At 44.5% G+C, this 26,581-nt stretch overlaps 2 protein-coding genes across 9 annotated transcripts in view; both read left to right on the plus strand.

Annotated features, from left to right (window-relative positions):
- Positions 1-5,548: 5,548 nt before the first annotated feature.
- LOC147023922 (protein phosphatase Mn(2+)-dependent 1K-like) overlaps positions 5,549-26,581 on the plus strand; it is a 43,514-nt gene continuing 22,481 nt past the window's right edge. For 2 of the 8 annotated variants that reach the window (XR_015060425.1, XR_015060426.1), the window contains exons 1-6: positions 5,551-5,976; positions 7,979-8,395; positions 8,513-8,769; positions 13,115-13,215; positions 14,440-14,605; positions 22,185-22,329. Coding sequence is in view for 5 of the 8 variants with exons in the window: in XM_085889929.1 (XP_085746055.1) it covers positions 5,974-5,976; positions 7,979-8,395; positions 8,513-8,769; positions 13,115-13,215; positions 14,440-14,605; positions 22,185-22,329 (1,089 nt within the window). In the remaining 3 variants the exon portion in view is untranslated. Of the gene's footprint in view, positions 5,977-7,978; positions 8,396-8,512; positions 8,770-13,114; positions 13,216-14,439; positions 14,606-22,184; positions 22,330-26,581 lie in introns of all 8 variants that reach the window. The other 6 variants (XM_085889929.1, XM_085889932.1, XM_085889930.1 and 3 more) reach the window with 6 other exon arrangements.
- Positions 22,343-26,580, plus strand: LOC147023923 (protein FAM200C-like). Its single transcript, XM_085889933.1, has one exon. The coding sequence runs from the start codon at positions 25,025-25,027 to the stop codon at positions 26,195-26,197; it is 1,173 nt and encodes a 390-aa protein (XP_085746059.1). The 5' UTR covers positions 22,343-25,024; the 3' UTR covers positions 26,198-26,580.

The raw sequence follows: 26,581 nt of genomic DNA on the forward strand, positions 1-26,581 counted from the left end.
GTCAGGTGTACACAATGTGGTGAAGGATATGTAAGTCAGGTGTACACAATGTGGTGAAGGGTATGTAAGTCAGGTGTACACAATGTGGTGAAGGGTATGTAAGTCAGGTGTACACAATGTGGTGAAGGGTATGTAAGTCAGGTGTACACTATGTGGTGAAGGGTATGTTAGTCAGGTGTACACAATGTGGTGAAGGCTATGTTAGTCAGGTGTACACAATGTGGTGAAGGGTATGTTAGTCAGGTGTACACAATGTGGTGAAGGGTATGTAAGTCAGGTGTACACTATGTGGTGAAGGGTATGTTAGTCAGGTGTACACAATGTGGTGAAGGGTATGTAAGTCAGGTGTACACAATGTGGTGAAGGGTATGTTAGTCAGGTGTACACAATGTGGTGAAGGGTATGTTAGTCAGGTGTACACAATGTGGTGAAGGGTATGTAAGTCAGGTGTACACTATGTGGTGAAGGGTATGTTAGTCAGGTGTACACAATGTGGTGAAGGATATGTAAGTCAGGTGTACACAATGTGGTGAAGGGTATGTAAGTCAGGTGTACACAATGTGGTGAAGGGTATGTAAGTCAGGTGTACACAATGTGGTGAAGGGTATGTAAGTCAGGTGTACACTATGTGGTGAAGGGTATGTAAGTCAGGTGTACACAATGTGGTGAAGGATATGTAAGTCAGGTGTACACAATGTGGTGAAGGGTATGTAAGTCAGGTGTACACAATGTGGTGAAGGGTATGTAAGTCAGGTGTACACAATGTGGTGAAGGGTATGTAAGTCAGGTGTACACTATGTGGTGAAGGGTATGTTAGTCAGGTGTACACAATGTGGTGAAGGCTATGTTAGTCAGGTGTACACAATGTGGTGAAGGGTATGTTAGTCAGGTGTACACAATGTGGTGAAGGGTATGTAAGTCAGGTGTACACTATGTGGTGAAGGGTATGTTAGTCAGGTGTACACAATGTGGTGAAGGGTATGTAAGTCAGGTGTACACAATGTGGTGAAGGGTATGTTAGTCAGGTGTACACAATGTGGTGAAGGGTATGTTAGTCAGGTGTACACAATGTGGTGAAGGGTATGTAAGTCAGGTGTACACTATGTGGTGAAGGGTATGTTAGTCAGGTGTACACAATGTGGTGAAGGGTATGTAAGTCAGGTGTACACAATGTGGTGATGGCTATGTTAGTCAGGTGTACACAATGTGGTGAAGGGTATGTAAGTCAGGTGTACACTATGTGGTGAAGGCTATGTTAGTCAGGTGTACACAATGTGGTGAAGGGAATGTTAGTCAGGTGTACACAATGTGGTGATGGCTATGTTAGTCAGGTGTACACAATGTGGTGAAGGCTATGTTAGTCAGGTGTACACAATGTGGTGAAGGGAATGTTAGTCAGGTGTACACAATGTGGTGAAGGGTATGTTAGTCAGGTGTACACAATGTGGTGAAGGGTATGTAAGTCAGGTGTACACTATGTGGTGAAGGGTATGTTAGTCAGGTGTACACAATGTGGTGAAGGGTATGTAAGTCAGGTGTACACTATATGGTGAAGGGTATGTTAGTCAGGTGTACACAATGTGGTGAAGGGTATGTAAGTCAGGTGTACACTATGTGGTGAAGGGTATGTAAGTCAGGTGTACACAATGTGGTGATGGCTATGTTAGTCAGGTGTACACAATGTGGTGAAGGCTATGTTAGTCAGGTGTACACAATGTGGTGAAGGGTATGTTAGTCAGGTGTACACAATGTGGTGAAGGGTATGTTAGTCAGGTGTACACAATGTGGTGAAGGGTATGTAAGTCAGGTGTACACAATGTGGTGATGGCTATGTTAGTCAGGTGTACACAATGTGGTGAAGGGTATGTAAGTCAGGTGTACACTATGTGGTGAAGGCTATGTTAGTCAGGTGTACACAATGTGGTGAAGGGTATGTAAGTCAGGTGTACACAATGTGGTGAAGGCTATGTTAGTCAGGTGTACACAATGTGGTGAAGGGTATGTTAGTCAGGTGTACACAATGTGGTGAAGGGTATGTAAGTCAGGTGTACACAATGTGGTGATGGCTATGTTAGTCAGGTGTACACAATGTGGTGAAGGGTATGTTAGTCAGGTGTACACAATGTGGTGAAGGGTATATTAGTCAGGTGTACACAATGTGGTGAAGGGTATGTAAGTCAGGTGTACACTATGTGGTGAAGGATATGTTAGTCAGGTGTACACAATGTGGTGAAGGGTATGTAAGTCAGGTGTACACAATGTGGTGATGGTTATGTTAGTCAGGTGTACACAATGTGGTGATGGTTATGTTAGTCATGTGTACACAATGTGGTGATGGCTATGTTAGTCAGGTGTACACAATGTGGTGATGGTTATGTTAGTCAGGTGTACACAATGTGGTGAAGGGTATGTTAGTCAGGTGTACACAATGTGGTGATGGTTATGTTAGTCAGGTGTACACAATGTGGTGAAGGGTATGTTAGTCAGGTGTACACAATGTGGTGATGGTTATGTTAGTCAGGTGTACACAATGTGGTGAAGGGTATGTTAGTCAGGTGTACACAATGTAGTGATGGTTATGTTAGTCAGGTGTACACAATGTGGTGATGGTTATGTTAGTCAGGTGTACACAATGTGGTGATGGTTATGTTAGTCAGGTGTACACAATGTGGTGATGGTTATGTTAGTCAGGTGTACACAATGTGGTGATGGTTATGTTGGTCAGGTGTACACAATGTAGTGATGGTTATGTTAGTCAGGTGTACACAAAGTGGTGAAGGCTATGTTAGTCAGGTGTACACAATGTAGTGATGGTTATGTTAGTCAGGTGTACACAATGTGGTGATGGTTATGTTAGTCAGGTGTACACAATGTGGTGATGGTTATGTTAGTCAGGTGTACACAATGTGGTGATGGTTATGTTAGTCAGGTGTACACAATGTGGTGATGGTTATGTTAGTCAGGTGTACACAAAGTGGTGAAGGCTATGTTAGTCAGGTGTACACAAAGTGGTGAAGGCTATGTTAGTCAGGTGTACACAATGTAGTGATGGTTATGTTAGTCAGGTGTACACAATGTGGTGATGGTTATGTTAGTCAGGTGTACACAATGTGGTGATGGTTATGTTAGTCAGGTGTACACAATGTGGTGATGGTTATGTTAGTCAGGTGTACACAATGTGGTGATGGTTATGTTAGTCAGGTGTACACAAAGTGGTGAAGGCTATGTTAGTCAGGTGTACACAATGTGGTGATGGTTATGTTAGTGAGGTGTACACAATGTGGTGATGGTTATGTTAGTCAGGTGTACACAATGTAGTGATGGTTATGTTAGTCAGGTGTACACAAAGTGGTGAAGGCTATGTTAGTCAGGTGTACACAATGTGGTGATGGTTATGTTAGTGAGGTGTACACAATGTGGTGATGGTTATGTTAGTCAGGTGTACACAAAGTGGTGAAGGCTATGTTAGTCAGGTGTACACAAAGTGGTGAAGGCTATGTTAGTCAGGTGTACACAATGTAGTGATGGTTATGTTAGTCAGGTGTACACAATGTGGTGATGGTTATGTTAGTCAGGTGTACACAATGTGGTGATGGTTATGTTAGTCAGGTGTACACAATGTGGTGATGGTTATGTTAGTCAGGTGTACACAATGTGGTGATGGTTATGTTAGTCAGGTGTACACAAAGTGGTGAAGGCTATGTTAGTCAGGTGTACACAATGTGGTGATGGTTATGTTAGTGAGGTGTACACAATGTGGTGATGGTTATGTTAGTCAGGTGTACACAATGTAGTGATGGTTATGTTAGTCAGGTGTACACAAAGTGGTGAAGGCTATGTTAGTCAGGTGTACACAATGTGGTGATGGTTATGTTAGTGAGGTGTACACAATGTGGTGATGGTTATGTTAGTCAGGTGTACACAATGTAGTGATGGTTATGTTAGTCAGGTGTACACAAAGTGGTGAAGGCTATGTTAGTCAGGTGTACACAATGTGGTGATGGTTATGTTAGTCAGGTGTACACGAACCAGTTCCTTCCGTCCCTAAGTCAACCATTCCCACACTCCACTACACCCACACACCACCATTCCCACACTCCACTACATCCACACACCACCATTCCCACACTCCACTACACCCACAAACCACCATTCCCACACTCCACTACACCCACACACCACCATTCCCACACTCCACTACACCCACACACCACCATTCCCACACTCCACTACACCCACACACCACCATTCCCACACTCCACTACACCCACACACCACCATTCCCAAGTCCCCATGATCGAATTTCATTTTCGTCATTTTGAAAGACTCGTTTTTCCAAATTCAATCAACTCCGCTCAGCCGCCATTTTGAGTAAATAACAAACACAATAAAAAACGTTTGCACCTTAATATTTACGTGAAAGTTACGGATTATTTAACATCTCGTTTGAAACACTTTCACAGAAGATGAAGGAATATCATTCGTTCTTGTTTTCCAGCACGTACCTCATCACCAGAAGGTGCTGGAAGGCGATTGGAATGTAAAACAGTCCAGAACCTCATCATCGACTTTGATTTTGTGATGTTGCACATGGTGACGTCATGTTTTTGGTTTTCCACCTTATGAATCCCTTCGTGTTGGTGGTCCCATCATCTCACGAACCCAATGTTCATGTTCCCACCTCATGTGACCACGTTGATGTTCCCACCTCATGAGACTCCGTTGATGTTCCCACCTCATGAGCCCCTTGTTGATGTTCCCACCTCATGAGCCCCCTGTTGATGTTCCCACCTCATGAGCCCCTTGTTGATGTTCCCACCTCATGAGCCCCCTGTTGATGTTCCCACCTCATGAGCCCCTTGTTGATGTTCCCACCTCATGAGCCCCTTGTTGATGTTCCCACCTCATGAGCCCCTTGTTGATGTTCCCACCTCATGAGCCCCCTGTTGATGTTCCCACCTCATGAGCCCCTTGTTGATGTTCCCACCTCATGAGCCCCCTGTTGATGTTCCCACCTCATGAGCCCCTTGTTGATGTTCCCACCTCATGAGCCCCTTGTTGATGTTCCCACCTCATGAGCCCCTTGTTGATGTTCCCACCTCATGAGCCCCTTGTTGATGTTTCCATCTCATGAGGCCCATCTGAACTGCTGACTCATGTGAGGAACACAACTGATAAGTTAATGGTGAGTGGAGTGAGGCCGGAAAAGACAAGTAAATCTAAAAGGTTAAAGTGCTGAGGATATGTTGTCGACAGGACGGACCTCTGGCATCATTGATCTCGTGGTTACTGGTTGGTGAGCGCTTTCTGGGATAAATGACCAATTTGATCACACAACCTAGTTCAGGGAATCTTTTAAAAGGAGGAAATGATATACGTCACACGTCACGTTCCGTAACCGTCAATACGTCATCACGTTCCGTAACCATCTAACGTCATCACGTTCCTTAACCGTCAATACGTCATCGCGTTCCGTAATCGTCAAGACGTCATCACGTTCCGTAACCGTCAATACGTCATCACGTTCACTCGGTCCCCGCAAATACGTCATTTCCGCAACACGTGCATGGAAGGTTTGGGTATAAATTGAGGTGGTGCACATTTCCTGTCGACGTTTGCTCGTATTACGTGTATATCCTTCCGCTATTACGCAATGAACGTCCGGCCGCCGTGTCAGGAGGATCAGGTCGTTGTTTGTGCTCATGAAGCCCGTCAAACAGGCCTGCGTGGAGGCCTGAGTGTGCACGCACGTCCAACAGGCCGCCGTGGAGCCCTGAGTGTGCACGCACCCAACGTTTTACCGGCACACTCTGAAGGATTTACACACCTGTCAATACAGTGTTTCTCTCGGGGAGACGGGGACGTGTCTGGAAAGCGGGAACAGTTCCCCGCGACAAGGTTGGGACTGTCGGGGCCCAAGGGTCCGTCGGAGAGACGAGACTGAGGAAGCTCGTGTGAGGCCAGAACCCTGTGATGGTGACGTTCTCCACGTTTATCTACTTTACAAAACAATAGAATATGTTTGTGTGTATGTGTGTGTGTTTGTTTGTTTGTTCGTCCTTTGTTGGCGGCCGAACCGTTGGATGGAATGAGATGAAACTTGGCATGAGTGATCCTTGGGACATGAGAACGGACATGGGTGGGGGTCAAGGTCAAGGGGTCAAGGTCACCGGGTCAATTTCATCCGATCGAGACGGGACCAACGCCATTCGACAGATAATCAAAATTAAATGACACAGTTGATTGACGACATTCACTTCCGGTTTTCGAGTTATGACGTCATAAATTGACTAAAACGTCAATTTTTCATGTTTGTTTGTCCTTTATAGACGGCCAAACCGTTGGATAGAATGAGATGAAACTTGGCATATGTGATCCTTGGTAACGGACATAAGGGGATCAAGGTCAAGGTCAAAGGTCACGGGGTCAAGGTCACCGGATAACGTCAATTTCTCAATTTCATCCGATCGAGACGGGACCAACGCCATTCAACAGATAACTGTACCCGCCCATGGGCGGGTACTTTGCTAGTACATGTACTATCTCGTGTTGTATTTACGTTCGTGTTTTATGATTCCAGGAAACCGTCGTCGCTCGTTAAACACATTCGCTTGGCGAGAACTCCATTCGGGAGAACGCACACGTCCATCCGGCTGTAGAGTTTATGTTTTACGTCCCGTATGTTATTTACTTCCTGTATGTTATTTACTCAATATGAGAGCTCAGCGGAGTTGATTGCATTTGCAATACGAGACTTTAAAAATGAGGAAAATGATTTTTGAGTGTTTGAATGGTAGGTGCCGAGGTGTTTGAATGGTAGGTGCCGAGGTGTTTGAATGGTAGGTGCCGAGGTGTTTGAATGGTAGGTGCCGAGGTGTTTGAATGATAGGTGCCGAGGTGTTTGAATGGTAGGTGCCGAGGTGTTTGAATGATAGGTGCCGAGGTGTTTGAATGGTAGGTGCCGAGGTGTTTGAATGGTAGGTGCCGAGGTGTTTGAATGGTAGGTGCCGAGGTGTTTGAATGGTAGGTGCCGAGGTGTTTGAATGGTAGGTGCGCAGGTGTTTGAATAGTTTGTGTGGAAGCGGGGTGGAGAATGGTCAGGGTGGAGATTGTGTAGGTGTTGGAATAGTTGGTGTGGAAATTGTGGAGGTGTTGGAATAGTTGGTGTGGAAATTGTGGAGGTGTTGGAATAGTTGGTGTGGAAATTGTGGAGGTGTTGGAATAGTTGGTGTGGAGATTGTGGAGGTGTTGGAATAGTTGGTGTGGAGATTGTGTAGGTGTTGGAATAGTTGGTGTGGAGATTGTGTAGGTGTTGGAATAGTTGGTGTGGAAATTGTGTAGGTGTTGGAATAGTTGGTGTGGAAATTGTGGAGGTGTTGGAATAGTTGGTGTGGAAATTGTGGAGGTGTTGGAATAGTTGCTGTGGAAATTGTGGAGGTGTTGGAATTGTTGGTGTGGAGATTGTGTAGGTGTTGGAATTGTTGGTGTGGAGATTGTGTAGGTGTTGGAATAGTTGGTGTGGAAATTGTGGAGGTGTTGGAATCGTCGGTGTGGAAGAATGGGAATAGTAGGTGTGGAGATCGTGGAAGTGTAGGAGTGATAGGTGGGGAATGGTCGGGGTGGAGATCGTGGAAGCGTCGGAATGGTAGGTTGGTGCGGAAGCGTGGGGTTATTTGTCGAATTCTCGAATCTGGATCCGGATTTTCACCAAAATGTCATCAATTAGTCCTTGTCACACACCCAAACTGTCTACCAAATTTCGCCCAAATCCATCCACAACATTGAGATATCCTGCTCACAGACAAACAGATAGATGGGTGAAAACATAACCTCTGTCCTCCTTTGGTGTGGGATCATTAATCGGTCTCGATACCTTTTCAGTGTTGTGAGTGCTATTGGTGTTGCATTTTGATTTGCTAATCACATTCACATTTGTTTTCCTGCAAGATTATGATCTGACATGAGGTCTTTCTTGCAGGGTCGGCCTGTCATGTGTATCCTGCCATGGAAGGGTCCATGGATCGGACAACGGATCACGTGCTTCGGTGTACATGAGACCACATGCCGCACCTCCGCACTGAGGCCCTCTTTGGACAGAAGGACACGGACCGTCGTGGAACAGGGCAGGGGATGCCATGTTATCTGCGAACGCCATGGTTGGGGTCGAGTGATGCATGAGTACCTGTCTGCTTTTGCCGAGGCCTCTTTGCGTGACAAGGCGGTGAAGCAGATTCCCTCCACTTTTATGACGTCAACGTCGTGCTGTCAGCACGACGGCAATCGAGCTGAGAAAGTGAAAAAGTACAATCAGGAAGGACAGTCTGGACCGTGGGATCGTTTTGGTATCTGGGATCATCGCATCGATGAGCCAATCCTTTTGCCCCCAAGTATCAAGGTACACATACCTTCATCCGAACGAGATGTCAAAAATACAGGCGCACTCGCTCGTCATCAATTGCCAAACCTAATCATCTGATTTTTGCCTTATTCTTGTCCTTCACCATTTCCCCAGTATGGCAAACTCATTCCGAAGGTGAGCCTGTCTCGGATCGGCATGGCCAGTCGACTCGGTCGGCGGAAGGAGAACGAAGATCGCTGGGATCTTGGTGAACTAGTACAGGGTTCCATATTGTATTTTGCTATTTTTGATGGACATGGCGGCTCCGCCGCGGCGGATTTCTGTTCCAGGAACATGCAGAAGTACCTTGAGTACGTGTTGAGATCCGTCGTTTGTTCTGTCTGCTCGCATCTTCCCTCATTAATTACCCGGTTATTATGCATCACGCCGCTCACTGATCACAAATGCTTATTTACCAATTTGGAGGCAGTCAACGTGTTACCGATGCAATACCGTGTCTAATTTAATTATTTATTTATTTTATTGGGCTTCGTGCCAACTTTATTGGAGATTAATTTCAGACCTGCTGTACTTCCTTATAAGTCACAGGCAGTTCTCCAATTTTAGGGGCACACTTGCACACAAGGTTTGGATGGGTTCATTTGAACTTTGGGCTTACTTTACCGTACCTTTGTATTACACTCTGGACAGAAAAAAAAAATTCACCTGCAGCCAACGATGCTCAGAGGAATAGAGAGTGGGAGAGAGCGAGCACGCACATCTATCACTTTAATCGCTTTTCTGTGCACGTTTTCCCCTTCATTGCACCTGCTCACCTGCTCACCACCCATTTTTACTTAACTCCTGCGGCAAGGGAGGAGTGACGCATGGGATAGACAGAGGATGTTGCTGCGAGTTGCTGGTCACGAGTTCACACGTTTGGTGGTCCAAGTGTGATGGTCGTTTCGTCATCCACCAGGAGCAACACTGACATTCATATCGTGCTTGGACGTTGGAGCATTGCTCTCTACCCATGGAGAAGGGGATGGAAAAGGTTCCCCCAAAGAAAGCTTGCTCTACTTCGGCTGACCTGCCCACAGCGGCAGGTTGCTCATCCATCTTTGCGGTTGTGAAAAAAAACAAGTCAAAGTAAACAATCAAACAAGTCTTGCAGATGTTACAAGAAGACACTAAATTTCGGTGCCTGGAATATGCGCATGCTGCAAGACGAAGACAGCCGCCTCAAATGTCCAACAGCCATTTTTGGCTCGATGTGGGATAGCCATTGCAGCACTCCGTGAAACTCCTCGACCTGGTATAATCCCATCTTGAGAGACAAGGCTCCGGATACAAGTTCTACTGGAGTGGCAAAATCGGAAAGTGGATGTCTTCAGGCAGGTGTTTATTTTGTGATCAAAACCAAACGTGTAAGCCTTCTCGATGCTGTCCCAACCGGTATCAATTAACGTCTCATTACTCTGCGACTCAAACTCGACAATGAACACGATGCAACCATCATCAACACGTACACCCCACCATGACGAACACAGACAAGGTCAAAGACGGTTCTGTGATGACTTTTTAGTCATTATGCAGTCAACATCTCATCGGGACAAGCTCATTTTGTTGGGGGACTTCAACTACTGAGTGGGACACGACGATGTTGCTTGGAAAAAAGGTAGTCAGACACCACAGCATCAGCAAAGTGAACTCCAATGGCACTTTGCTGCTGATGCTCTGCTCAACCAACGAACTCGTCATTATAAACTCCTTGTTCCAACAAGCGGACAAATACAAAGCTCCATGGATGCATCCATGCTCTAAATATTTGCACCTCATTGATTTTGTCATCGTCAGGCAATGTGACTGGCATGATGTCAAACGCACACGTGTCTTTGAAAGACTATGACTGTTGGTCCAACTAGAGGCTTTTTGGGAGCAAAATGTCACTTAAGATCAAGCCTCCCATGAGAAGGCAATGCCTCAAGTCTGCTACAAAGCTCAAGACTCAACAGCTTAAATGCAACAATGTGCAAATCAGAGCTTCAGCATCATCTCAATGCTACGTTCGACCAATGAGATCTACTTGCTTCTTATGCCGAAGCAGAATGGATGCTTTTACAAGGCTCCACCTTCAGAGCAGCTTGGAAGTTCGCGGTTTTGTCAAGCGTAGTCACAAAGACTGGTTTGAAGAGAACGCCTCCCATATCTATAGTCTACTTAACTCGCTCGACGCATGCGTCTCATCTCTGCTGGATTGACAACAGAGGCTCATTGAGTAAACACTCTTCTTACCTGCAACTTCGGTGATGCACACAGTTAAGACTACCTTCCATGATAGACAGCTGGAGCAGAAGAAATTCAGGAGGTAGCTGATAATTTTAAGCTCTTCTTTGCCATTCTCAAGGCAGTCGATGGACTATGTTCTCATGATATCACTGTACTCCGTAGCTGGATCAGATGACCAGCACCTCATGACAGATCCAAACAAGATCCTGGAGCACTATGCTGAACACTTTAGTGGTATCCTCAATCGCTCCTCTTCCATCTCAGATGCGGACATCAACTCCTTTCCCCAGCCACCTATATTAGAAGACTTTGCCTACCCTCAGACTACAATAGAGACCACCAGGGCTATCAGAGATGTCATCTGGAAAGGCCCGTGCTGACTATGGTATCCCCTCCAAGATTTTCAAGTTTTGCAGTGCCAACCTCATCACTTGACTGACCCAACTCCACAATACCATCTGGAGCGAGTAGTCGGTACCCCCAGCTCTTCAAAGACGCCACAGTTTAATTTACAAATGTAAAAGTGAAAGGTCATATGTTGACTATGATATATCGCTGGGAAAATACTTGCCCACATCATTCTTAACCACATGTCATCAACAATTGTCAATAGCATCAACTGCAGAAAGCCAATGCGACTTTCGTGCCATACATGGCGTGACTGATATGATGTTCGCCACTTGTCGACTTCAGGAAAAGTGCAGAGAACAACATCGTGATCTCGACATGAGCTTCATCTACCTTACATAAGTGCTTGATTTTGTTCGTGGAGAAAGCCTGTGGAAGCTATTGTGCAAGGTCGGCTGTCCTGTTAAGTTGGTCAACCTCACCAGATCCTTCCACGATTGCATGGTTGCTCATGTGAGGGACAGCCGGATGTACTTCTGAGTCATTCCCTCTTACCAACGGCACACAGCAGGGCTGTCATAGCTCCTCTATTATTTAGCATTGTCTTTTCCTCCATGCTTCACAATTCCTTCAAATGTTGCACCTGGTGAGTGGTAATCCAGTTTCACACCCAAGGTAGTGTCTTCAGTTTCCAGCATCTGAAGTCCAAGTCCAGAATCACGGAAATGTTGCTCAGTCATCTACTTTTGGCTGATGACTGCGCACTCTTCAGTCATAATCTCGAAGACATGCAATTTATTGTAAACTGCTTTGCACAATCCGCTCGTCGATCTGGCCTTACGATTAGCCTCAAGAAGACCGAGGCTATGCTTCAGCTGAGACCGGAAGGTGCGTATACAGTCCTATCCAGTACCATCGATGATGCATCACAAAGTTTTAGGTAAGTTCTGCTCCCTTGGAGTTGGCCTCTCTTGGAATGCAATGATTACATCAAAATGCAACGACGAAGTAGCATCAAGACTCGGTAAAGCATGTGTGTCATTTGGAAGGTTGATACATTGTCTCTGGCACAAATAGCATTCACCTTTACACCAAGGTCGGTGTCTATCCTGCCGTTGGTTTATCGACGCTCGTGTATGGATACGAATCTTCGACCCCCTATCATCGCCGTAGCAAACCTCGCGATCAATTCCATGCGCGATGTCTTTGTAAGATTCTTGGCATCACATGGCGAGTCAGAATACCGAACAACTGCATCTGAGACCGTTGTCGCAACCAAGGAATTGAGTATTTCCTGATGCAAGCCAAGCTTCGATCATCAGGACACTTCACACACATGTAAGACCACAGAATCCCAAGAGTGCTTTTCTATGGTCAAGCGAAATTTGGTAAACAGTCGTGTGGTGGACATCCTCAAGTGGACACTCGAGTCTTGTGATATTCCATTCGTCTCCTGGGAGCATCAGGCTACAAACAGGTCAGCTTGGTGCAACATTTGCCCGAAAGGCCTGGACCACTCTGAATGTGGGAGACTTGCCATCGAGAGACAACAGATGCAAGAATGGAAAAATCTGCCAATGTTGATCTCTGCAAAGACTAATTGATACCTGTGATATTTGTGGTCGATGATGTGGGTCCCGTATTGACCTATACAGCCATCGCACGACGCTTCATGAGCACGCCAACGAAGGGGAGAGGTTCGTTAGAAATGAGGACTCGCACCATCAATACATGTTAACAAAGTATAAGCTGCCATTTTCTTTTCTTTTCTTCTTTTCCCCCTAATATACAAATGTCACAGCTTGCTTATTCCAGAAATTATTCGTCAGCAAAATGGGCTCCAATGCATAGAGGGGAGATAATAACTCTACGTTGGACAAACACGCCAGTCAACCTTGTGGGAAATTACTTCCCAGGGCAGTCAGGGTGTCGGTAGCCCCATCTGTTGGTACATCTCTCAATAGACAGTGGGAAATTTTTGTTATTGTTGAGGGAGAAAGATTGACATCTGTTTGAATTGTCTAAAGTATCTTCTATAATCTAAACACCAACCATGCAGTTGCCGAGACCCTCACCACATTCTCCCTGATGTGATGTCATCCTGTACAATGGTTATTTCTCTTGTTTGTCTGGATTCAGGATTGAACTGGAGAATGAACAAAACCTGCAGAGTGCCTTGCACAATGCCTTTCTGGAAGCTGACAGACATTTTGTAGGACAAGCCCAAGCATCAGGCAATGGTGAGGGGCAGGTGGTTAGCAGAAATTTGATATCACGATGTGGTGCTCCTGGAAAAGGTCATGTGGGGTGCGGAGCATCCAATGGTTCGAGCTTTGTCATCGTAAGATGGCATGGCATGTCATGTAATGGATATGTCACATGTGAGCTTGTCTGTGGTTCCTGTGATTTATGTCTCTCCCCTCCCCTCCCCTCCCCTCCCCTACCCTCCCTTCCCCAATCACATAACAACATACTAATATAAATCCCAGCAGTTTGAGGTTGGTTTCATACAATCGGTCATTTTAACATCTTTTCGTCAACAAATCTTAAACAAAAATCTATATTTTTACTTGGGTGGTTATTTCATTGATTTTATTTATTTATTTATTTTAAATTCTCCTGAGGTGTACATGTTTATTTTGACAGCTGATTGCAATAATTGTTTTATTTTGCACCTTTCATTCCTCTACTGAGTCACAGTAACGAACATGTGTTGCACATGTTACATATTCCTGTGCCTTCAAATGTGTACCATGGATTCTTCTGATGAGGATGGATAAGGCCACGCTTCCTGGGGGGGGATCTCCCCACGTGGCCAAACCGTTAATGAATGTAGCCATGCGCCGGCTGTCTTTGTGCAGCGTGTTCGGTGCAGAACCTCGAAGAGAGGCACCATTTTGGTTCAGCAAAAAATCAACTTCGAAAAATGTGCCTTCGTCATCTTGCGGTGTCTCAACCCTATTGAAGTAAATCTCCCGTGATTCGTGAGGTGAGACCTTGGGACGGGTTCGACGTCTTCAGCTCCCCCCTTTCGTGACCACCGAGCATGGTCGCGGTTTAATAAAGGGTCCCTCCATGATCTCTAAAAGTGCATTGATGACAATGGTGTTGCCCCAGTTATTGCCAAAGAAAACTTGGAGTAAGCTGACGTGCCAGCAAGGTCGAGCTTCTCTGATGGTTAGTTGTTTTGTGTTTTAGGAAGAAAACAAAAATAGGCCTAACTGTCTCTGCAGAATAAGTGGGGGCCATGTTTCTACCGTGTCCTTTGTTTGTTTTTTCCATTGTTTTGTAATTGTTCTCTGTTGTGTCATTTATAAACAAAACCAAAACACCAGTGATCATGATGCTCCTCATAACATTGACAACTTTTTGCTTCTTGTCTATTTTGGCAGAAAATGTACGAAATCCAAGCAAGCATTGCTCATGGCCTGTTTGCCCTCCGTCTGTGTCGTTCTATTTGGCAGAAGCGTGGCAGGCCTCCGGCACAACAGCCACGGTCGCTTTGCTCAGGGATGGAGTTGAGCTTGCAGTGGCCAGTGCAGGTGACAGTTGTGCCATCCTGTGTCGACGTGGTGATGCGACGAGACTCACTGAGGATCATACGCCCGACAGGAAGGATGAGGAAGAGAGGTGAGTGCTGTTTGGATTATCTATTATGAGCTATGGGGGAAAGGAGAGGGATGCTTTGAACACGAGATAAATGTTAGTATAGGTTTTCAGGACACACTTGGGGAAACGCAAGGTTTTCGGGGGAACATGGAACTGGATTCTTGTAGCTGAACGAGGGCACTTTTTTGTTGTTGAGCAAACCAATCGTTTTTGTGAATGCGGATAGTGACTGAGACAAGTCGCGCATCAATGGCACGTTGCGCTGGCACGCAATCCTTGCGCAACTACTTGATTATGGCCACCAAGAGGATGGGAAATGCGAAGCAAGGCACGGTGTGTTTCAGTTTGCAGAATGAACTGGGATGCGGAGGAATGTGCTCGGGTTCGCAAAAATTCTACCTCCTTCGGAGGAATGCTACCGGAGCGTTATTTCACAACGCTAGCCACAGGAATGCGTAGCAATTCCTCCCCCCCCCGAGAGTTCAAAGGTCACTACGAGTCCAAGCAATGTGCGCTTGTAATGCAGCAATTCGAGTCGGGACGGGAGCTATGTCGGTGAATGGATGTATGGAGCTTTGATCCTTGCAATCAAAGGCCTCTCTTGAGGCCTTTGCCTCTGAGCAAAGCAGGTAACCAGGTGTGGCTGGGAGGATTATGAAAGATCGCTGATGATTGTAGCATTTGATGTAAAGTTGACACGTGGGCTTCATGTTGACCATGGTGGGGCAGTTAACTGGGAGTCATCGTTTTATTTCTCTTTTCTCACCTCATCATCTCCACCAGGGTGGGGGAGAGGGAGGGCAGGTAACTGGGGCTCATCCTTTTTTGTTTGCTTTCTCCCCTCATCGACTCTGCCATGGTAGGGAAGTTAACTCGGGGTCATCGTATTTTTACTTTCTCCCCTCATCATCTATTCCAGGATATGAACCACCTGCTAGTAGTGCTGGTCATGGCATCGAGTCCGTTTTTTGATAATCACCATTGATGTTCACTGCCTCTGGTGTCTGACACTTTTTTTTTTTTTTTTGCATTTCTACATGTTTTAAGTGATTTCCAACCCCCTCCCCCCCCCCAAAAAAAAAATGTTGGAAATTGGCTTTCACACCTTTTTAAAGACTAATTGATGGGTCTTCCCTCTAATTCTGCACACTTGTAACTCGACATCCAGCAAAATACAAGTAAATCAAGAGTGCCGATAACGTGCTGGGTTGTCAGGATTGTGTTTTTATTTCTTATAAGCCCAATATTTTGGAATGCGAGCTGTTTGAATATTTTTAAAAACCATGGAAATAATAAAGTTTCATGAGTTTGGCCTGTTTGGTCTTCTCACCTGAACAACTACAGCTAATGATGTTGGGGGTTGCGAGTTCCAATCCATACAGTGTGTTGATTTGGCCATCATTTCCGAGCCAGTCTTGGACTTTGGAGATGAAAAGGTGTGGATACACATTGCCGTGAGTCTCGTGACTAAAGTTTCTACAAGACCTGCACATACTTGGGCATTCTTTCAATTCGATAGTGGCGGTTCTTCGGTAATCACAAAGCAGTCTTGTGTCGAGGAGGCAGCTCTTATGACCCTTGCCGAAGGAGAGGGTATTGCATTTGGGTCGGTCTGTCTTGTCTGTTTGTTTGTCTGCACAGAACTTTCATGTTTTTCTCCGCAACCGCTTGGCGGATCGAGATGAGTTTCACCACAGGTGCAACTACTCATGTAGAATGTTTTAATCATAATTATGACATCATAGGTCACACGGTGTGGCAGCCATGTTGGAAAAAATGGGAAAAGTTTGGACCTCTGTATCTCTGAAACCGTACCAAGGAAAATATTGAAACTTGGCATGTGGCAAGTACTCATGGGGAATGAGTGTGATCTTTTTTTTTTGTGATGTCATAGGTGCCTTCGTTGTGACGTCATAATTGCATATATATATATATATAAGCCTGGTGTTGGCGCAGTGGTAAGGGCAGTGGCTTGGGACCCAAGAGGTCCTGAGTTCAAGCCCCGTTGGGACACTGAATTAATATATGTATGTATATATATATATATATATATATATATATATATATATATATATATATATATATATATATATAATGTATATATATATATATATATATATATATATATATATATATATATATATATATATATATATATATGTATATATATATGTATATATATATGTATATATATGTATATATATAATGTGTATATATATATATATATATATATAAATATATATAAACCAAGTCGAAAACACCAGGGGGTTGATTCAGCCTGCCATCCTTCCGAGGTCGGCGAAATGAGCACCAGTTGTACTGGGCCCGGTGTATGCCCCGGTTAGAATAGGTGTACCATATCCCTGTGTGTCGTAAGAGGCGACCAGGGTTGCGTCAGGAAGGGCATCCGGCGTAAAAAAAAACCTATGCCAAATCATTATGCGGACAACAAAACGAATTTCCATACCGGAAATGGAGACAGTTGGTCCGCTGTGGCGACCCCTAACGGGAGCAAGCCGAAAGAGGAAGAAGAAGATATATATATATATATATATATATATATATATATATATATATATATATATATATATATATATATATATATATATATATATATATATATATATATATATATATATATATATATATATATATATAGAACACCATCAGATCAGTATGAAGATTTTTGAGGGTCATTGAGGGATGAAATGGTTCACAAAAATTGATGACGTCATCTGTCACGTGATTTGGCAGCCATATTGTAAAAAAAAAATTGAAAAACCTTCCAAAAATCTTCTCTGAAGTGGCTGAACAGATCAAGGTGAAACTTTACACGTATGACCGCCTATCCATGAGGAACAAAAGGCTCACACACATGACATCATAGGTCTAATGGTTTGGCAGCCATGTTGGATTTACCATAAAACCTATAAAAATCATCTTCTGAACAGTTTGAGGGGAAACTTCACATAAATGTTCCCCAACACTTGGATGCACAATATTAACAAATAATTGATAGGTCACATGGTTTGGCAGCCATGTTGGATTGAAGAAAAATGTTAATGTTTTCTCTGGAACTGCTTAATCTATCGACATGATGGTGATGATGACTTCACAATTATGATGGTGTATTGATGGGGAACACATGTTTTAAATTTCAACTTGATCGGACACATTGTCTGGCAGCCAAATTAATTATTTATTTATTTTTTATTTGGGGTTCTTTTTGATTGTTTGTTTGTTTCGAAAAATGCTCACTTGGCTGTGCTTGGCTGGGTTTGAGGGTAGAGGAGTAGCAGATGAAATTCAAATCCTATCCAGTTTCCACTTGATGACTTCATCTTTCCTTTTTGCTTATTTGGGTTCCTTTTGATGACTCCAATTCATGATTGTGTACCGATTTGGTCTTGCATTTAATTAACCTCCGCCATTGAAGATCGGACGTTACTGTTTTCACCCCCTTTCTGTTTGTTTGGTTGTTTGTGAACAGTATTATGGAAAAACTCCTCGACGGATTTCGACGAAACTTGGTGGGGGGGTTAGGTATGGTCCAAGGATCATGCCATTAGATTTTGGACTTGGTCCCCCCCCCCCCAAAAAAATTTAGAGAATCTTTTTTTTTGTTTTTTTTGCATTTCTACATGTTTTAAGTGATTTCCAACCCCCCTCCCCCAAAAAAAAATTGTAAGAGGGAAAAAAAAAAATTTTGCAACTTTTTTTTTTTCAACAAAATTTCGATTTCTTTTTTTTTGCATTTCTAAATGTTTGAAGTGATTTCCAACCCTCCTCCCCCCAAAAAAAATTGTTAGAGAAAAAAAACTTTTTGCAACTTTTTTTTTTAAACAAAATTTCGATTTCTTTTTTTTTTTGCATTTCTACATGTTTCAAGTGATTTCCAACCCCCCCCCCCCCCAAAAAAAAATGGAGAAAAGAACTATAACTCTCTCAGCACTGTTGACATCATATTTAATGAATAAGATATAAGGTTCACTTGAGTGACCCAGCAGTATTGGCGGCGGAGGTTTTGCACTCTCCCGAGTGCTTCCCTCCAGTTTGAATTGAATTTATTTTAATCCCATTCGAAATTCAATTGAATAATAATGAAAAAAGTTATGGGTCAGGGTCAGGTGTCCAATCAAAGGGGGTTGTTTTATCCCCTCTCGTCTGCAGTTGTCCTTCCTTTCCTCCCGCCCATGGTTCACTGAAGCTTGTGGCGAGGCAGTTGTCCTCAAACAACTTGCCTTTGCTTCATGGAAAGCAAATCCAACTGAGGGTAATCTCAGTTCCTTCCATAAAGCTCAGAACAAGTGTGTATCTCCTCTCAGGAGAATAAGAAAACAACATCTTTCTAATCTCAAGTCTGAACTCTCAACCCTCTCTCCCTCCTCCAAATCCTAGTGGCACGTAGTAAAGTTTGTTTCTGGTGTATGTTCCCCCTCCATTCCCTCCCTTCCCTCAAATGGCCGCACAGCTGACACTGCACGTGAAAAGGCTCAATGCCTAAACTCCATGTTTGCTTCTAAATCTTGTGCCCAAAACCCATCGCTTTCTGTATCCACCTTACCCAGTCACACCCAACTGTCCCTGGACTCTGTGTCCTTTTCTCCTGACAAGGTGGAGAGCTTGCTGTCAAACCTCTACTCTGATTCTGCAACCGGTCCAGACGGCATCAGCCCACGTGTCCTAAAAACCTGCTCTTCTGCTCTTGCTCACCCTTTCTATGTTCTATTCACCCTCTCATTTGCTCAAGGTCATCTGCCACCTGCTTGGAAATCAGCAAACATCACTGCCCTGAATAAAAAAGGTGCAAAAGCAGATCCCTGCAAATACAGACCATTCGGCCTTCTCCCAATCATCAGCTCGGTTCTGGAATCCACCATTGCTTCAGATATTAAATCCTTCTTCTCTGATGGCTTGATTTCCGTTCATCAATTTGGATTCATATCAGGTCACTCTACCCTGGATATTCTACTTCTGCTCTCCCAACAATGGATGGAGGTACTCAATGCCAGACATGAAATCAGAGCCACATCCCGAGGCATATCACGTGCTTTCAATATGGTCCTGCACCCTGCCCTGCTCATCAAACTCTCTTCCTATGGTATCCAAGTCCATCTCCACTCATGGGTCGCAGACTTCCTCTCCTGTCGCAGCCAACATGTGGCCGTAAATGGAGTTCTCTCATCCCCTCTTTCTGTCCAGGCTGGCGTTCCTCAAGGTAGCGTTCTGGGCCCTGTTCTTTTTCTGGTTTTCACCAATGATATCTCCGACTCGCTGGAAAATCCTCTATCTCTTTCGTGATGACACCACCCTCTGCCGTACCATCTGTCATCCCTCAGACCAGCAAGCAGCAGCTGGTCACATCACAAAATCACAAACTGGTCCAACACGTGGAACGTGTCTTTCAATCCTGACAAATGTCACACTCTCACGAGGTCTCTCCAAAAAGACAGTCTTGAAACCCACCCATCTACTTTCTCAACAATCCTTGGAAGAAGTCCTTTCATTCAAGCTTCTGGGTCTCACTGTCTGCCATGATCTTTCCTGGGAAATCAACATTTCCAACCTGGCTTTCAAAGCCAGTCACCAACTAGGCATCCTTCATTGTGCAAAGTCTTTCCTCAGCCCACCTGAGCTCCTGACCACATACAAAGCTTTTGTCTGTAGCCTGATGGAGTCCTGCTCTCGAGTCTCGCGTTTCTCGGCTTCACGCTGTGGAAACCTCGGCATTTCGGATCATTGGTATCTCCCACGGTAAGGCTGAGTCTTTTGGCCTCTCACTCCCTCACCACAGGCAGGTCGGTGGTCTTTCTGTCTTCTACCATCTCCTCTCCGGTCTCGACCTCCCTGCTATGTTTCAGATATGTCCCCCCCCACCCCCCATATTTCCGCAGGGTGCTTAAGGTCTGCCAGCAACCCTCTTTTGATAAAACTACCAAAATAACTGCTCACCTTCACTCTTTCGTACCTCTTTGTTCCCCACATTTGGAATAAACTCCCAAACTCTCTTCAATCCCACTCTTCCCTCCAGATCTTCAAAACAGTTGTTCTCCACCACCTCTTATCTTCCTCTATCCAAAACCACGATCTTTTCTACCCTCATTAATCCACTCCAAACCCACCTCCTTCAAAGGCCTTGTGGTGTCCATCTTGTTTACCGCATGTACCCTGCCCCATCCCTTTCCCTTCCACAGATCCCCTAATGTCTGTTTCCCACTGTTTTGTCCTTCCCTCTCCTCTCCCTTCTTGTCTCCTGCCACCCCCCTTGTGAGTTCTGTGTGTTAACTCTCATACGTGCCTCGACAATGTATACCAAAAAAAAAAATCCCCTCCAACAATTGTCTGTGGTGCTGCAAGTCCATGCAAGTGCATCATTTCAATTGGATGTTGGAGATGTGTGTGGTGTTTCACAGGCTAATCGGCTGTTTATCTCTCTTCGTAAATTGCTATTTCGACGTGCGGTTAGCTGAGCACACTGTGCTCACACAAAGATATTTGTGTTACCGTTTGAGGGTTGGACGTGTGTAAAGACCCTCGCTAAAACTTGTTTGTAAATTCAGCCCGAAGTGTTTCGTCTTGGTGAAGATTGTTTCCATTATTTAATTTTTTCCCGATGTCATTGTCCCAATTTTCAATTATTTATTTTTTTGTTTTTCATTATTTAATCTTTCAAATGTTTTTTTTTTTAATCCCCCACCCCTCCATTTTTAAATTACTTGGTTTTTTTTAAATTCCAATTTCTAAATTTTCTTATTTTTTTTTTTTCAATGATGTAATTTTCAAATTTTTTTTTTACAATTTTTTCCCCCCCCCCAAAAAATTTTGAATAATTTAAATAATTTTCAGTTTACAATTTTTTTTCCCCCATTTAATTATTGTTACTTTTTAATTTTTTTTCCAATTTTTTTTTTTTTTTGGTCTTTGTGTCCCGCTGCTTTTTGAGAGAAAAAAAAAGTTTATTCCAAGCGCTACCATTTGGTTAATATTACGAGTTGACTACCGGGAACCATCAGCGATCTCCGATGGCAGCCATCCAATTGATATCGGAGGCAGACGCATCTCCTCTGAATAGTATCTTCAGGTTTGGATGATGTGGATCGTGCACAATGATCACCGCTTTCCTACGTCAGCTGGAATTTGTCGGACATCAAACAAAATTGCAAAATGTTGACATTGCTCTCTGAGTCAACTTCCATCACAATAGAGGCGGAAAACAAATCTGTAGGTTTCACAATGAGACAACATTAGAGTCTATTGTGTAATGTGTTTAGCCCTGATGTCACAGGAGTATGTTTTTCTGGAAATGCACTTAACCTGACCTATATTTACAAATTCCCCAATAACCCTCCCCGACCTGCCCACCCCCCTCCGCTCTCCCCTTCCCCCTTTTACAATCCACAGGGTTCTTAGTTACTATATACATGCCCACTCATTCCATATCGGCCTACTTACAGCACATTATTCCTCCTCCTTTGCTATCTTGCTATTATATGACCTTAACTCTGTACATATTAACAATTAATTAAGAATAGCCATATAAGGTCTTGTAGAAGTCTCATTTTGCACTTGTGTTCCTTTCCTGTCCCCAACATGTCCATAGAATACGCCAGGCCGGAGGCTTCATCACGTGGAACAGTTTGGGCCAGCCCCATGTTAACGGCCGCCTCGGCATGACGCGCAGTATCGGGGATCTTCCCCTGAAGGGTGCAGGTGTTATACCTGAGCCAGAGACCAAAGTCATAATGGTGAGCATGAAACTAACTCCAGGTTTGGATTCTAAGCAAACCTGTGTACCGCATTCAAAAATAACACTCACCGTCCACCCGGTAGGATGCATATTTCCCTTTTTTTTCAGTCCTTTTCTTTTGACCAGAATGTTTTCGTCCAGTTTTGCCGACAGAGTACATTTGACAAAATGGTCGGTTTAGCTTGACTTTCAAATCAAACCAACACCGATGTACAATGACTTCAGATTTCCCGATCTCCTGTTCTGTCCGAGTGCCCGTTCTGGAAACGCAATGTGCTCTAAGTGTATCGCACAAACGACGAGCTAATGTGTCACACCGTGTACTTGAACAGTTGATAAGCAATGGTATTTATAAACATAGCAAAGCTGTCGAGTGGTGACAAACCCATCACATGCTGCGTCACTCTCTCTCTCTCTCGTTCCACCGGTACAGCTTGCGCCTCGGTCGCTCCATTGCTGGCCCCACGGCTCCATGCCGTGGCGGCGTTATCGCATTCTGTATACCTTCTCATGGAACTTATCTATATATCCAGTTGTAAATCTCACAGTTAAAATAGTTTGTTTTTTTGAGAACTGCACCCAAGTGGCTCAGGAAGACTGTTAACTTCAGGCTTGCCTTGTGGGTTGCATGACATTATCTGGGCACATTTGCTGGTGAATTCAGTTCTTGTTTGGGGTGGGGGGGGTGGAGGTTGTGCAATATGAGGGTGGAAAGTATACCATGCATGCGTTGATCATAATTTTGAACAAATTTGGCACAAGGCACTTCAATATCATGCTGCTCTTTCCGGGAATGTGATGTAATTGGCCATGAAAGAGTTCTGTCTCTTGGTGGAAATGTTTTTAAAATCTCTCTCGCGGTTCAATTCAGGCAATTATTTTTGCGGTTTGCATTGCAGGCCTGTATAGTTCCACCTCAGTTATGATCTGAGAGCCGATGGCCTATGTGAAAGGAAAGGGGGAGATTACACGTAGTGTAAGGTTACCATTGTGGGAAATATCGGAGACATCGTTGACATAGTGTAAGGTTACCATCGTGGGAAAAGAAGTGATGCTGATATCTCCAGCATTACCCTTTTGCTCTGACACAGTGTAACGCCTGAAACGTCACCCTCACCTTGTTTCCTATGGCAGTAAACTTGCGTTTTCTCAACTGCTGTTTGGGGAAAATGATTTGTCTTCATCGGCGCAAAATGTTACTACCCTTTACCAAGACCAGTATTCCTCTTTAATCCGAGACATAGACACTTTGTTGTTTAAACGTTGGAATTTGTGAGCTTTTGTTGTTTTGGACCAATCCACAGGTTGGTGGATTTGGTGGTTTTGCATTTTCGACTCTGTGATTGTTACTTTTATTTATTTATATTTTTTCATTGGATATGGATTAGACTAGTGGTTCTCAAAGTGGTCCCTCCCGCCCCCCAGTGGGCGCTGGGAACTTTTAGGGGGCGCTCCAGACTCCACGAGTGGTAGGGGGGTGCTGGCAATGATTTGGGGGGCACTGGCGATTTAGAGGAGCAGCGGCGATTCGGAGCGCTCATTGGGCTTCCTGCAGTCTGAACAGGTTACCCGGCGCCATTTGGCAAATTGGCCATACATTGCCCGTTGCGGTCCTCCTCGTTTGCCGTGGCGCCGTCCAGAGAGAAATTAAAGACAGGCAATGGGACAGGTAGGCCATTTTGTAAATAATGAACACATTTTAAAATGTATTTATTCTGAAAATCATTAAGTTCTTCAAGCATATTACAGACTCGTTTACCAACAATGCCAGTTAGTGTTTTTTTTTTTTTTAATAGACACATGGTGTGAATACCATATACATGTGTTATGATCCGGCAGCGCAATTCCCAGCGAGGTGGGAGTACTGAGGCGGGGCGGAATTGTGTTTTAGGCGTGCGCTGTTGTAGCTACCGTTGGAAATGTGAAGAAAAATGTTTTTTGACGCGCAGGGTGAAAATCGAAGCGTGCGTTGACCAGAGACCGGAAATATATAATTATTGTTTGGCCTTATCACTGGTGTTGGTCTTACGACATCTTGGCGTATTGATTTCGTTATTCAAAAAATCTTCACGTCCGGTTGGCTTCAAGATGTCGGCCTCAAAGAAAATGTGTCGTCAGTATTCCGTTGAATACATCAAGTATGGATTCATTCCATCCCTGACGAACACACAGTTACCGATGTGTGTATTTTGTGTGGTATCACGCTGTCCAATGAAGCAATGAAACCATCTCGACTGAGCGAGCACCTGAGTAAAAAGCACAGTGCTAAAGCTCGCGCAGAGGTCAGCTATTTCCAATCGCTGAGAGAGAAATTTGAGAAGCGATCCACGGTAACCACAATGTTCAAAGCCAGCCAAAAGCTCGTGGATAAACGACTGGAAGTGTCGTATAAGCTGTCATTGCTCATCGCCAGATCTGGAAAACCGTATTCAACCGGCGAACAGTTGATCAAACCGGCTGTTGGGGAAGTGATAAAAACTGTTTTGGGCCAGGATCCGTATCCAGTTCTCTCGTCGATTGCGCTCAGCAATGATTCCGTGGCCAGGCGGATTGATGAAATGTCATCAGATGTAGAAGATAAGCTGTGTTGTGAGCGGAGAAGCACGCACTTCACCATCCAGCTGAATGAGTCCACTTTGCGTGACACTGGAGCTCTGTGACTCTGCTACGTTCGCTTCATCCGTGATCAGGAAATGGTGGAAGAATTGTCGTTTGCCTGCTCTCTCCACACCGATACGAAGGGTTCTTCCATCTTCCAAACGTTGGAGAAGAACTTTACTGATAAGAACATACCGATTGAGAACATTCTCGCTTGCATGACGGACGGGGCACCAGCGATGGTTGGCCGCCAGCGTGGTTTTATTGTGCTTCTGAAGAACCCGGTACCGTCCGTGTTTGCCATTCACTGTGTTGTGCACCGCCAGCATCTTGTAGCAAAAGCTCTCAGCACCAGACTTCATACATCACTCCAAATAGTAATCAAAGCAGTGAATAAAAGTGAATCAAAGCGGCTGTTTCGTCAACTTTGCCAGGAGAATGATGAACCATTCGAGAGGCTCTTGTTCAATACCGAAGTTCGATGGTTATCCAAAGGCAATTGTTTGACCAGTTTCCATGCCCTCTTCTCGACAGTGGTTGAGTTTTTGTCGGAAATTGATACAGAGTTATCGGAGAAAGTGAATGTGATTGAGCATGATGTGGCTTACCTCGTGGAAATATTCAGTATACAGAATGATGTCAGCAAACAACTCCAGGGTGACCATATGGCGCTGATTAAAGCAAAGAAAGTGATCGGCGCGTTCGTAACCAAGGCGACTCTGCACAGGGAAACCCTCGGCCGCAGAGATATGTACCAATTTCCCCGGTTGGCAAAGGAAACTGCCGTTTCTGATGAAGAGCTGCTCGTTTATTGCAATCACCTTGAGAAGATTCGTGGAGCTATGGAGCAGCGTTTCAGAGACATGCTAGAACTGTCGGTGCCAGCATGGGTGATCAACCCATTCAAATGTGACATTCGAGATGTGAAGCGCGAATTACAGGACGAAATTATCAACTTGTGGAATGATGATGAGGCGAAGGCAAGATTCTCGCAGCATGAATACGGCAAATTCTGGATTCTGGAGCGGGGCGAATACCCCGCAATGTGGACAGAGGCAGAACTGCTGCTGATGGCGTTCCCCACATCATACCTCGTTGAAAGAGGGTTCAGCGCCGTGATGGTGCTGCTGACCAAGTATCGAAACCGCCTTGACATTACCAGGAGGGGCGATCTGCATCTCTACCTCACTGAGATGGAGCCAGACGTTCGTAATCTCTCAGCGAGTCACCAGGCCCACCCTTCACACCAACGGTATTTGGGCCTGTGATAACAGATTCCCAGTTTGCCTCACCTGGATCTGTTCTGCTGAAACATTGTAGGTAGTGCAAAGTAAAATATTATTCAGAAAATATTTGGCTTTTGTTATTTTTGCTTCCTATCAACAAATTCGGACTATCCTATTGCCCACTGGGTGTCCGACCACAAACGATAGGACAAGGGGGCATTGGGCCGGTCCAAGAGGGCAGAAGGGGGCGGTAGTCAAAAAAAGTTTGAGAACCACTAGATTAGACCAACTACGGTTCATTGATGGCTCTTTGGGACAATTTTTTATTCCCGAATGTATCCTTAATACCACCGTCCATCGTCTATGCAATCCTGGAATGTTTCTACTTTAACACCATAAAATTCGTCAATGACTTGATTTTTGACT

Source organism: Eptatretus burgeri, chromosome 7 (assembly GCF_056783735.1).
Source record: "Eptatretus burgeri isolate ZD-2024b chromosome 7, Ebu_testis_v1, whole genome shotgun sequence".
Classification (NCBI taxonomy): domain Eukaryota; kingdom Metazoa; phylum Chordata; class Myxini; order Myxiniformes; family Myxinidae; genus Eptatretus; species Eptatretus burgeri.